The following is a 13,775-nucleotide window of genomic DNA, read 5'->3' as shown; positions in this document are numbered from 1 at the left end:
ATTATGCCCCAATCACAAAGAAACTACTGCCCAGTTAGGTGGGAAGGCCTAGGAGAAAGATCTGAAAGGGCAGTTGGCAAATCTATCCATTTCTTTCAATCTCCACCACCAGGCCCAGGTCCAAGCACCATCATCTCTCATCCAGTCTGGGGAAACAGCCTTATAATCAGTCTTACTCCTCCCATTTTGATGCCCATTCATCAGCAGAAAGAGTGATTTTAACAACTTTTTTTTTTTTTTGGCTGCGTTGGGTCTTCGTTGCCATGTATGGGCTTTCTCTGGTTGTAGTGAGCAGGGGCTACTCTTCGTTGTGGTGCACAGGCTTCTCATTGCGGTGGCTTCTCTTGTTGTGGAGCACGGGCTCTAGGTGCGTGGGCTTCAGTAGTTGTGGCATGTGGGCTCAGTAGTTGTGGCTTGCGGGCTCCAGAGCACAGGCTCAGTAGTTGTGGCTCACGGGCTTAGTTGCTCCACGGCACGTGGGATCTTCCCGGACCAGGGCTCGAACCTATGTCTCCTGCATTGGCAGGTGGATTCTTAAACACTGCACCACCAGGGAAGTCCCAGCAACTTTTAATATTAGATCATTACTTCCCTGCTTAAAATCTTTAGGGTATTCTATCCCATCACAAGGAATAAGCTCTGATGTCATTTTCTTGGCCTACAGGGCCCTACATGAATGTCCCTTGCTTGCCTCTTTTACCTCACCTCTCTCCCTTGAGCACTTAGCTCCAGCCTTGCTGCTCATTCCTCATTCCTGTACTTGTTCTTTCTCCCAAGAGAATTCTTCCCTTGCTCTTTAATTGCTTATGGGTTGCTTCTTGCTATTCAGATTTCACCTTACCTGCTACCTCCACAGAGTTCTTACCTGACACACCCAATCTAAAGTAAATTAATGAGGGAATTCCCTCGTGGTCCAGTGGTTAGGACTCTGCTCTTTCATTGCTGAGAGCGCAGATTTAATCCCTGGTCAGGGAATTACGATCCCATAAACTGCACGGAGCGGCCAAAAAATTAAAAAATAAAAATAAAATAAAGTAAATTAATGAACACTCTCATGTTCTGCTGAGTAACTTTTGACAAGTTATTGAATCTCCCTAAAGGTAATTTATTCATCCATAAAATGGGGCTCATCATAACCCATAGGATTGTGTGAGGATCAAATGAGATAGGGTACGTGTCTAGTGTACAAGAGTCACTCAACTGTTCATCCTTCCTCTATCAGGAAGGTCATTCTCATGGTTACTACCCTTGTCCAGACCTTATTTCTTCCTATTACATCACTCCCAGAGCCCTTGGCTGGTTGTTCAATTTTTAGTTCTCCCCCACTCCAATGGATCTTACATACACTGCCAGCTAAATCATCCTCAAACCCCATTAAAAAAAATCTTACCTCACTCCTTTAAGGACGTGAATCTCCCTAATTTCCCCCACTTTTGGCCCCTTGTAAGCACCACAAAGCAGTCATTTCTCAAGCACTTAGGAATTCAAATAGTACAGTATCAGGCCCAGAGGACCTTTCAGATGCCCCCAAGGCAACTTGAAGTCCTCTTTGCTTCCCAGGCCTCAAGTTCATAATTTTAATTGTTTACCTACATTAGTTTGTTCATTAATTTGAAAAGGAAGGTTTTGGACTTCCCTGATGGTGCAGTGGTTAATAATCTGCCTGCCAGTGCAGGGGACACAGGTTCGATCCCTGGTCCGGGAAGATCCCAGGGCGCCCGTGCACCACAACTACTGAGCCTGTGCTCTAGGGCTCGCGAGCCACAACTACTGAAGCCTGAGTGCCTAGAGCCTGTGCTCTGCAACAAGAGAAGCCACCACAATGAGAAGCCCGCGCACCGCAACAAAGAGTAGCCCCTGCTCGCTGCAACTAGAGAAAGCCTGCCAGCAGAAATGAAGACCCAACACAGCCATAAATAAATAAATAAATAAATAAATTTAATAAATAAATAAATAAAAAGGAAGGTTTCAATTGAGACTTGTCTCCTCTCTTGCGACTGACTCTGGGTGTTGGTACAACCCGAGGGAAGTTGCTGTGATGGTGTGAGTGGTGAACGACCTGATGAAGGGCATAAATGGAACAGAAGTGCTGGGACCTGTGGAATGTGTGCAGGCTGTGAAAGGAGGTCTGACTGGAATATCAGTGGAGGGTGGGAATGCCCCAGGAGGGGTACAGGAATGATTTCTGAGGCACTGAGAGTGAGTACAGCTAACACGGCTCCCAGCACTCCATCAGCCTTCAGTGAAGGATTGGATTGGATGGAGTTGAACAGGACCCTAAAGAAACACCTGTGAGAGCACAGGTCTGGACAAGGGTAGTGACCATGAGAATGACCTTCCTGATAGAGGAAGGATGAACAGTTGAGTGACTCTTGTACACTAGACACGTACCCTATCTCATTTGATCCTCACACAATCCTATGGGTTATGATGAGCCCCATTTTATGGATGAATAAATTACCTTTAGGGAGATTCAATAACTTGTCAAAAGTTACTCAGCAGAACATGAGAGTGTTCATTAATTTACTTTATTTTATTTTTATTTTTTAATTTTTTGGCCGCTCCGTGCAGTTTATGGGATCGTAATTCCCTGACCAGGGATTAAACCTGCGCTCTCAGCAATGAAAGAGCAGAGTCCTAACCACTGGACCACGAGGGAATTCCCTCATTAATTTACTTTAGTTTGGGTGTGTCAGGTAAGAACTCTGTGGAGGTAGCAGGTAAGGTGAAATCTGAATAGCAAGAAGGAACCCATAACACCTGTGAAACACCTGTGAGAGCAATTTGAGACCTTTAGGAGGAAGGGGTAATGATGTCAGATATATGATAATTTGTGTTTTTTTGTTGTTGTTGTTTTGTTTTAAAGGAAGAAAAAGAAATGTTTTCAACTTTATTTGGTTAATGTTGCCTTAACTGAATGGAAAAGACTCAGTGGACTCCAGTTATAACAGATACTCTGAATGCTGCCAGAATTGTTTGTAGGAGGTTACACTTGTTCTCGACACTTACAGTCATAGAATCAGAAATCTGGATCAGGTAGATAACCAGAAATCCTCTGCTCTGGAGCTTCTCAAACTTCAGTGTGCATAGGAATCACCTGGACAATCTTTTTTGAAATGCAGCTTCTGACCTGGTAGCACAAATGGTCTAGGAAAGGGTCTAGGTTAAACTCTTCATTTTTTACAAGAGAAACTGAGACCCAGAGAAGTAATGTCTTGCTTATGCTCCCACAGTCTCTGACTCTAATCACATGCTTTTCTTTTTTCTATTTCACCTTGATAGTTTACTGAGAAATTCTGTAGAAATCACAGTGCCACACAGAGCTACCTGCATGACGATGGCCAAGGGCATGTGGGCAGCTTAGGTGGTACCAAGGGCAAAGCAGGACAAGGCCTGGAAGAATGAGGAAGAGGTGGTGACCAAGTGTCACTGGCCAACAAGGTCATGAGAAGGCATAAAGCAGGTATATTTAAATCACTGACTCAAGCAAAAGAGAATGCAATTAACAGAAAATAGTTTTAACCTTCTTCACTATAAAGTTAGTAGGCAATCAGGGTTGGTGTCAGGGAGGTATTTTTAGGCAAGGGGCCCTCCCAGCACCCCTCACATGATGCAGCGAATATTTTGCCTCCTCATGTGGCTAGCCCTGGCAATAATTATTTATTCCTGAGCTTTAACTTTAGTGGAAGTGACAAGGTCAAGAGTTAAAGGACAGAGATTAACTGTTAACCTATTAACCAGCCAATTAATCTGTTACTTTAATTATATATTGTTAATCTGTTTCCCTGCTATGGAGATACTTGATTCTATGGAAAGAAAATGTATAAAGTTAAATATTAAAGTAATCCCTTTGCATCTTGAGACTTTAACACAACCAGTTGGCTGAGGATAGTTCCCACATCTGGTCGCATAATCCTGGGCTTTCAGGCTATGATGTCAGTCCTTTCACTATACCCTAAAAATCATCCTCCCTCAAATCTATTCAACCTCACCATCTGCAGTTCTGTACCTACACTAGAAATCTCTCTACCTTTAAACTTTCTAGTTATTTAATTAGCTAGTTAATTCTCGTATCTTGTACTTATTTTATTAGTTTCAGTATTTTAAATTACTGCTTTGTATTGGCCAAGAAAGGGCAAACTAGATGGATTATTTAGGAGTAGCTCTGAGTCAGCCAATCTGGTTGGTTACTGCTAAGCTAACATGCCCATCTTGCTAGGAAAGTACCTGGTATACCCCTTGAAGACCTTTGTGCCATGGAAACTCTGACAAAATTAAATGAAGTTAGGCAATTATACACAGTGAATTTGATTGTGCCTAGCAAACAGGCATAATTATAACCCAGACACCTATAGCAGAGTTATGGGATGCATCTGGAGGTTACAGAGGCAGGCAAGAAGGAACCAGGAGTTAAAGTGTCTGGTGGTAGGTCTCCTTTTACTTGGGTGGCTTTAGCCTGTACAGTGCAAAGTTCAGAGTGTACAGAATCCCTTTTGCTGCACAGGCCACTTCCTAGGATGTCCTTAGCTGAACTTTTAACTATATAACACTAAAGCAAGGTCCAGAGGAAAACAGGAAAATAAACACTGCTCCCTATCCCTGCCAATTTGTTTGTGCATGCAACACTATGCTGTTATTCCCAAAGCTAGAAATAACCTATCTACACTTTAAAGTGTTTGACTCCTCAAGTATCATTAATCATTTTACTTTTGTCCTCCTGGATTTGCAAGTTTCAAATGTGTGATAATTTTTGGTTTGCATGTGTATACCATTTTTCAACTTGTAAAATACTTTCATTTCTATTCCATAGATGCATTTGGATTCAAGAGAGCTGGGGAGGAGTGAGTCATGTTTTAGGGAATATAGTTAAAGAAAAACAGGTTTTAAACTCTGCAGGCAGAATATAAATAATATATGCAGTAAATCCAACTGTGCTAAATTAACTGGTAGAGTGACACAGGTGATGGAATTTAAAGTACATGAGACTGACTTGCAGTTAACATAGCAAATGCTGATTGGGGAAAAATCACAACATTTGGACTTCAGAAAACAGAAATCCTGGGTTCTGGGCCTTCCACCTATTTCCTCACCACCTCCCCCCCTTCCCCCCCACCCCGCCCTGCCATCCTGAACCCCCATCAATACTGTGTAACCTTAGAGATAGCACATAACCACTATGTGCTATCACTATGGTTGATTTTAGAAGAAAGAGCCTAAGCTGTTAGAAAGCAGATCATGTCTTCCTGCTCTAAGATTTTAGATTCAAAGCAGGAGTTTACCTATGGCTGGGTCTCATTCTCAGCACTAACCTCTTCTCCCCCATATGTAACTTAATTTGCTTAACAATCCTCTTACTCAGAGCAAAATGATGATATGCCGCTCAGCCTCTGCCTCTATGTTCACTACTCTAAATTTCCCCTTGATGAACCTGCCCACATTTGAAAAGCTTACCTTAATGGCATGGGCTGAGTCAGCATCTGCTGCACTTGTGTCACTTGATGGTGAGCAAGTAGACTGCTGGAGGTGGCTCGGCGTGCATTGGCTGCAGCAGAGGACAAAGTTTTGTCGAGGAGTTAGGGAAAGGAGAAAAAAACTTCAACAGAAATAGTTCAAGTGTTTTGAAGTTAAAAATAAAACTATATCACAAGGGGCAATGTGACCAGGCTCAGCTTACGATTTTTTCTTTCTCCTGTATTTGTCCACACTCCGTCTCTGTTGGAGTGGCAGTTAGCAGGGGAAGCTGGAAGGCAAGCGGGGTTTTATATCAATGGGTTTTCTTTCCCTTGAGGAAGAAGGAAACTCCTTGTAAGAAGGATCATTTCAAGGCCCGAGCAGCCTCTCAGAGTCCTGTGCATGTGGTTGGCAGATCCAGCTGTGCCCACAGTGGCTGGTGGAGCGCTCAGGACAGGCTGCTGCTCTAATTATAACCGTGCTTTTTACCTAAACCTATCACTGGCTGAGGCAGCAACTTGCGCAAGTGACATGTGGTCCTGTTTCTGTTTCTCCTATTTCTTGTCGTGACAAGTGGCTGTCCTCACCTGGCCCTCTTCTTTCCCGGATGGTTGGGAAAGGAAGATTTTGTAATTCAGAAATCAGGCATAGGATAAGTCCAGTCTGGGAAAATTAGAGGTGGTAGGAGGCTTAGCTATCACTTAGTCCAACTCTCTCATTTTACAGATGAGAAGACAGAGAAGAGAAAGTAAATTGTTCGCCTAGATCCTCCAGCACTACATTGAAAAAAGTAGTGAGTGGTCGGGACTTCCCTGGTGGTGCAGTGGTTGAGAATCCACCTGCCAATGCAGGGGACATGGGTTCGAGCCCTGGTCTGGGAAGATCCCACATGCCGTGGAGCAACTAAGCCCGTGCGCCACAACTACCAAGGCTGCACTCTAGAGCCTGCGAGCCACAGCTATTTAGCTCGTGTGCCACAACTACTGAAGCCCGCACGCCTAGGGCCCAAGCTCTGCAAAAAGAGAAGCCACCACAATGAGAAGCCTGTGCACCGCAACGAAGAGTAGCCCCTGCTCGCTGCAACTAGAGAAAGCCCGCGTGCAGCAACAAAGACCCAATGCAGCCAAAAGTAAATAAACAAATTAATTAATTAATTAATTTAAAAAAAAGGTAGTGAGGGGTCATCTCTAACTTGTTTTCTTTTTTTCCTTTAACATCTTTATTGGAGTATAATTGCTTTACAATGGTGTGTTAGTTTCTGCTTTATAACAAAGTGAATCAGTTATACATATACATATGTTCCCATATCTCTTCCCTCTTGTGTCTCCCTCCCTCCCACCCTCCCTATCCCACCCCTCTAGGTGGTCACAAACCACCGAGCTGATCTCCCTGTGCTATGCGGCTGCTTCCCACTAGCTATCTATTTTACGTTTGGTGGTGTATATATATGTCCATGCGACTCTCTCACTTTGTCACAGCTTACCCTTCCCCCTCCCCATATCCTCAAGTCCATTCTCTAGTAAGTCTGTGTCTTTATTCCCATCTTGCCCCTAGGTTCTTTATGACCTTTTTTTTTTCTTTTTCTTAGATTCCATATATATGTGTTAGCATACTGTATTTGTTTTCCTCTTTCTGACTTACTTCACTCTGTATGACAGACTCTAGGTCCAACCACCTCACTACAAATAACTCAATTTCATTTCTTTTTATGGCTGAGTAATATTCCATTGTATATATGTGCCACATCTTCTTTATCCATTCATCTCTCGATGGACACTTAGGTTGCTTCCATGTCCTGGCTATTGTAAATGGAGCTGCAATGAACATTTTGGTACATGACTCTTTTTGAATTATGGTTTTCTCAGGGTATATGCCCAGTAGTGGGATTGCTGGGTCATATGGTAGTTCTATTTGTAGTTTTTTAAGAAACCTCCATACTGTCCTCCATAGTGGCTGTATCAATTTACATTCCCACCAAGAGTGCAAGAGGGTTCTCTTTTCTCCACACCCTCTCCAGCATTTATTGTTTGTAGACTTTCTGATGATGGCCATTCTGACCAGTGTGAGATGATATCTCATTGTAGTTTTGATTTGCATTTCTCTAATGATTAGTGACGTTGAGCATCCTTTCATGTGTTTGTTGGCAGTCTGTATGTATTCTTTGGAGAAATGTCTATTTAGGTCTTCTGCCCATTTCTGGATTGGGTTGTTTGTTTTTTTGTTATTGAGCTGCATGAGCTGCTTGTAAATTTTGGAGATTAATCCTTTGTCAGTTGCTTCATTTGCAAATATTTTCTCCCATTCTGAGGATTGTCTTTTGGTCTTGTTTATGGTTTCCTTTGCTGTGCAAAAGCTTTTAAGTTTCATTCGGTCCCATTTGTTTATTTTTGTTTTTATTTCCATTTCTCTAGGATCTAACTTGTTTTCTAGATATGTTCATTTGTGTTATATTCCACATATAAGTGATATCATATGGTATTTGTCTTTCTCTTCTGACTTCACTTAGTATGGTAATCTCTAGGTCCATTCATGTTGCTGCAAATGGCAATATTTCATTCTTTGTTATGGCTGAGTAATATTCCTTTGTGTATATATATACCTCATCTTCTTAAGCCAGTTGTCTGTTGATGGGCACTTGGGTTGCTTCCACATCTTGGCTATTGTAAGTAGTGCTGCTATGAACATTGGAGTGCATGTATCTTTTCAAATTAGTGTTTTTTTTTTCCCAGATATGTACCCAGGAGTGGTATTGCTGGATCATATGGTAGTTCTATTTTTAATTTTTTGAGGAACCTCCATATTGTTTTCCATAGTGGCTGCACCAATTTACATTCCCACCAGCAGTGTTCAAGCGTTCATTTTTCTCCACATCCTCTCCAACATTTGTTATTTGTAGACTTTTTGATGATAGTCATTCTGACAGGTGTGAGGTGATATCTCATTGTGGTTTTGATTTGCATTTCTCTAATAGTTAGCAGTGTTGAACATCTTTTCATGTGCCTGTTAGTCAGCTGTATGTCTTCTTTGGAGAAATGTCTATTCAGGTCTTCTGATCAATAGGGTTGCTTGTTTTTTTGATATTGAGTTGTATAAGCTGTTTGTATATTTTGGATATTAACACCTTTTTGGTCACATCATTTGCAAATATTTTCTTCCATTCCATAGGTTGTCTTTTTGTTTTGTTTATGGTTTCTTCTGCTGTGAAGCAGCTTTTAAGTTTAATTAGGTCCCGTATGTTTATTTTTGCTTTTTTTTTCTTTTGCCTTAGGACTGATCCAAGAAAATATTGCTATGATTTATGTCAAAGAGTGTTTTGCCTATGTTTGCTTCTAGGAGTTTTATGGTTTCATGTCTTACATTTAGGTCTTTAAAGCATTTTGAGTCTATCTTTGTATATGGTGTGAGGGAATGTATTAATCTCATTGTTTACATATAGCTGTCCACTTTTGGTATCAGGATAATACTGATCTCAGAATGAGTTAGGAAGTGTTCTCTTGTTTTTTAGAAGAATTTTTAAAGGATTGTTAATTCTTTAAACATTTAGTAGAACTTAGCAATGATGCCATCTGGGCCTGGACTTTTCTTTGTGGAAAGTTTTAAATTACTAACTCAATCTCTTTACTTGTTAAAGATCTATTTGCAGCATTTCTATTCTTTGTTGAGTCAGATTTGGTATTTTGTGTCTTCCTAGGAATTTGCCCATTTCATCTAAGTTATTTAATTTGTTATACAAATTATAAAAGTTACACAAATGTTCATAATATTCATAATATTTATTTATAATGCTTTTTATTTCTGTAAGGTTGGTAGTTACATCCCATTTCTGATTCTAGTAATTTGATTCTTCTTCCTCTTCTCCCTTGTCCCCCTCCTCCCCTTCCTCCTCCTCCCCTCCCCCTTCTCCTCCCCTTCCTCTTCTTCTTCCTCTTCTCCTTCTCCTTCTTTTTCTTCTTCTTCTTCTTCTTCTCCTTCTTCTTCTCCTTCTCCTCCTCCTCCTCCTCTTCCTTCTGCTTCTGCTTCTGCTTCATCTAGCTTGCTTTGAGTTCATTGGTTTGCTCTATTGCTTTTCTATTCTCTATTTCATTTATTTCCACTTTAGCCTTTATTTTCCTTACTTCTGTTTGCTTTGGATTTATTTTGCTCTTCTTTTTCTAGTTTCTTAAGGTGAAAAGTTATTAATTTGAAAGCAAAACTACGGAGACAAGGATCAGTGTTTGCCAGAGATTAGGGGAGAGGAAGGGAAGGATAGGTGGAGCACAGAGGATTTTTAGGGCAGTGAAACTATCCTATATGATACTATAATGGTGGATACATGACAATTACCTATTTGTCAAAATCCATATAATGTACAACACTGAGAGCTAACTCTAACGTAAACTATGGACTTTAGGTGATAAAGACGTATCAGTGTAAGTTCATCAGTTATAACAAATGGACCACTCTGGTGTGGGTTGTTGATAGTGAGGAAGGCTGTGTGTATGTGGGAGCAGGGGCTATATGGAAAATCTCTGTACCTTCTGCTCATTTTGCTGTGAAATGAAAACTGCTCTAAAAATGAAGAATATTAAAAAAATCAAAAATAATTTTAAAAAACCCAGTAAGCAAAAAACCTCACAACCTAAGGGCCAATGTCTCTACCCTAGGTCTGCAGTCTTGCCCTGCAAGATCCCTCTGTGATGACCCAGAATGTGAAGGGTAACAAGACATTCAAACCTGCTACTGCTACTATCTCTATTACTTTCCCCCAGTGAATGCTGATACAGTTATTGTTATTATATAATGTATGCTACCAGATTATTCACATAATTTCTCCCATGCTTGATTAATCACTTAGAAATGTCCTTTTTACTTTCTAAATTGAGGGAGAGGTTGGAGTTTCTTCTAATTAAATTGCCTTATGATCAAAGAATGCTGTTTATATGTTATTGAGTTTGTTAAGATTTACTTCTTGGTCTAATATGTAGTCATTAGGTACTTGAAAAGAATGTGTATTCTCTACCAGCTGAATGCAGAAATCTACATACTTTCATTAAATCAAGCCTATTAACTGTACAGTTAAAATCTCTACCCATACAAAATTTTTATTCATTTGACCTATGGATAAAATCATCTATTATGATTATGTATTTGTTAAGTTTCCCCAAGAGTTTTGTTAATTTTTACTTCATATATTTTGGGAATATGTTAAATGTATACAAATTCAGAATTATTATATCTTTCAGTTTAAATGTTCCCTCTATCCTTATCTAATATACTTTTACTTCCAACAAAATGTTTAACCTTAAAGTTTAATTTGATAGATATTAATATAACTATGCCAGCTTCCCTCCTATTTAAAAAAAAGGTTGATTTGAGATCTTATTCTTTAAATATAGGCTTTTTCAGCTATAGACTTCTTTCTAAGCACTGATTTAGCCTCATCCCATAAGTTTTGGTATATTGTATTTTTGTTTTCATTCATCTTCACATATTTCCTAATTTTCCTTCTGATTTCTTCTTTATTGGTTATTTAGGAGTGTGCTTTTTAATATCCATATATTTGTGAATTTCCTGAATTTTCTTCTACTATTGATTTCTATTTTCATTCCATTGTGTTTGGAGAACATGTTTTATATGATTTTAACGCTGTTAAATTGATTATTTTATGGTTTCAAATGTCTTTTATTCAAACATTTCCAATGTCCATTATTAAGTTTTAAACTTTTCTGTACAGAGGTCTTAATTTTCTTAGTTAATTCCTAGATACTTTATATTTTTCATTGAGAGGTACTTATCTTATTATGTGTTTATTATTGGTTTTGAGAAGTGCCATTAATTTTGTTCATTAATCATATAGCTGGAAAATTAGCTTAACTGTCATTCTAAAAGTTTGTTGGAAATGTAAGTTTATAAACCTGCTGACATTAAAAGTGCATGACCCCTAAATGCTACTGACCTTTTAAAAAGTCAAAGATAGTTTTGGAAAGAGGGAATTTTGCAGTCTCATTGGCCACTGAAGGGACTAGGAAGGCCTCTCCAGGGAGAGTTGTGGGGCTGATTGTGTAGTACTGAGCTATACTTGTGGGAAACTCCTAGTTTTTACAACATTTCCATGTAAATCCAAGTAACACTGAGCCAGATATTTGGGTTAAAAGCAGACAAAGGAACGAGCATGTACAAGATGCAAGAAGATCCTTTTTCAATACTGTCTGATATTTATTAGTACTTTGATCAGCAACATCCAAAGTGTGCCATACTGAAGGGGTTCTGGAATTCCAGGCTGTTTCTTAGACTGTAGGCTGCAAAGCTCCAGCTTGTCACACTGAAGCAGGTTTGCTCAGGAGATAAACCTACAGCTGGATCAGCAAATAGGCTAAGAGAGGAACTCTATTCTAACTGGGCCTTGTTGGTGAGAGATAATGATACAGAGAGTGGAAAGAAGAGCTGGCTATCTCATCCTCATCAGGAAAACTGTACAGTTCCATGATTTGTGCTATGTCATAGGCATCAGAGTACAAAGCAGGAACTGAGGCCCCTAGCCTCTCCAACTGAGGATCTTGCATTTGGACATCACTTGTAGCAATCTCAGTGATTATAGAGTCCCCTGCCCAATGGAAAGGGTCTAAGGGCTGAGGTGAGTGGGAGCTATAAGAATCTGAAACTGCAGGGAGAAAAGAATGAGGACTGGTTGATGCTGTGGGCACATTCTTGGCTGGAAGGACCTGGTTTGGTGGCTTTAGTGATTGCTGCTCTTGTTGCCACTGCTGCTTCCTCTTTTTGAACCGCCAATTCCTGAACCAAATCTGGGAGTGGGAGAAGAGAGGAGATTATGATCTGTCACTAGAGAAGGAGTTTGAGGCTCCTCCTAGGTGAAAAAAAGTCAGATTATAACCCTCATGTCCTCTCCAGATCACTATGATACTGAGTTCTGAGAGAGCAGAGGTAGGTATGAATGGAGTCAATAGGAACAATGAGGGATCAAGGCTGGGCCCCAGAGGAAAAAGAAAGAAAAAAAAGGAGGGTATGTCTCAGAGGTTGCGTTGGAGGTTCAGAGAAAGGGTCCTGAACTCTAGAGAAGAGAAGGAAGATCAGGGATGTAGGGAGAGGTGGAGAATTTGAACTAAGGGATTTTCAAGGATTATTTTAGAAGGCCTCTTCAGTGAGCAATATTCTAACAAAAATTTGGGGCCTTAGCAGACTCATATGTTGGAGGAGTTACTTGTCTGTTGGCAATGTTGTGAATAAATGATTGCAGGGTTTTGCTAGAGAAGTTCCTAAGTAAGAAGTCTGCCTGAATGAGAGTCATTTCTCTAATTTGAGCTCTTTCGTACCTCTGGAGTTCTAATTCCAGTTATACTATGTATTATCTCCGTGACCCAGTCACTTGGCTCCCGAAACTCACTTTTCCTCATCTTTTAAACTGGATGATAATAAAGCCAGTATATACAATGTGCCCAGCTCAGTACTAGCACACAGTAGGTACTCAATAAGTGAAGTGTTACTACTTCATTGTGTTACAATGAAGTAACAATGTTACTTCTTCATTGTGTTACAGAGGGAATTTCCAGGCTGAATAGTAGAATGTAATTTGGATGGGGGCTCAAAGCACACCTCAGAGGATCAGACAGACCTTTACTGTTGACGCTGGTAGGTTGAGTTTTAAAGCAAGTCCTCTCTGGAGGTTTTTATCTGGAAACATGTGGCAGCTAAACAGAGCCTCCAACTATTCTTGCTGTGTGTGTGTGAACGAGGTGCGTTCGTGAGGCTTCTTCCATTTTGCTGTAGAGCAGAGATGGAGAGGAAGTGGTTACACTAACACGATCCCTTTCCCACTCAAATCCCCAAAATACCACAACTGTGAATTTCCCATGTCTTCCCCCCAACCAGGCTTGGAATCTAGGGATAAATATCCCAGTTCTTGACTCTAGGAGGCTGAGTCCTATGTAACAGCACTCTGTCCTCTGTTTTCTGAAATTTAGTTTGTCCCTGCTAGGAAGTGTTACCTCTTCAATTTTCTCTGTACCCAGTCTGTCTACCCTGCCTAACCTCAGGACAGTGGACAGTGGTTTCCCTTGTCTTCTTTTCCACATTTTGTTTCTTTTAGAAACTGGGAAAAAACCTCATGTCCCCGTGCCTGAATATATAACACAGTCTTCAAAATGGGTTTCCTCTTCTCATTTATTTATTCAGGAACCTAGTCTATCTCATCTAGAAAATGAGATTTTTCTTCTCCAGGCTTTCTGAAGCTCTATTCGCTCCTCTGAGAAAAGATTCATAAGAAATGAGACATAACTAAATATGTGGAGACAATTGAAAAATTATGGAATATTTTTTTAAATGGCAAT

At 40.3% G+C, this 13,775-nt stretch overlaps 1 protein-coding gene across 1 annotated transcript; it reads right to left on the bottom strand.

The window, feature by feature from the left end:
* Positions 1–11,822: 11,822 nt before the first annotated feature.
* ARGFX (arginine-fifty homeobox) lies at positions 11,823–13,520 on the bottom strand (the record flags this gene model as incomplete). Its single annotated transcript, XM_081235339.1, is given in 4 exon segments — positions 11,823–12,233; positions 13,061–13,153; positions 13,157–13,209; positions 13,454–13,520. Coding segments are annotated over 4 exon segments (624 nt in total).
* Between the last annotated feature and the right edge of the window lie 255 nt (positions 13,521–13,775).

This window comes from Mesoplodon bidens (assembly GCF_964165515.1).
Source record: "Mesoplodon bidens genome assembly, chromosome: 5".
Taxonomy (NCBI): domain Eukaryota; kingdom Metazoa; phylum Chordata; class Mammalia; order Artiodactyla; family Ziphiidae; genus Mesoplodon; species Mesoplodon bidens.
The sequence above is the reverse complement of the archived record's forward strand: the minus strand, read 5'-3'. Positions and strand labels throughout refer to the sequence as shown.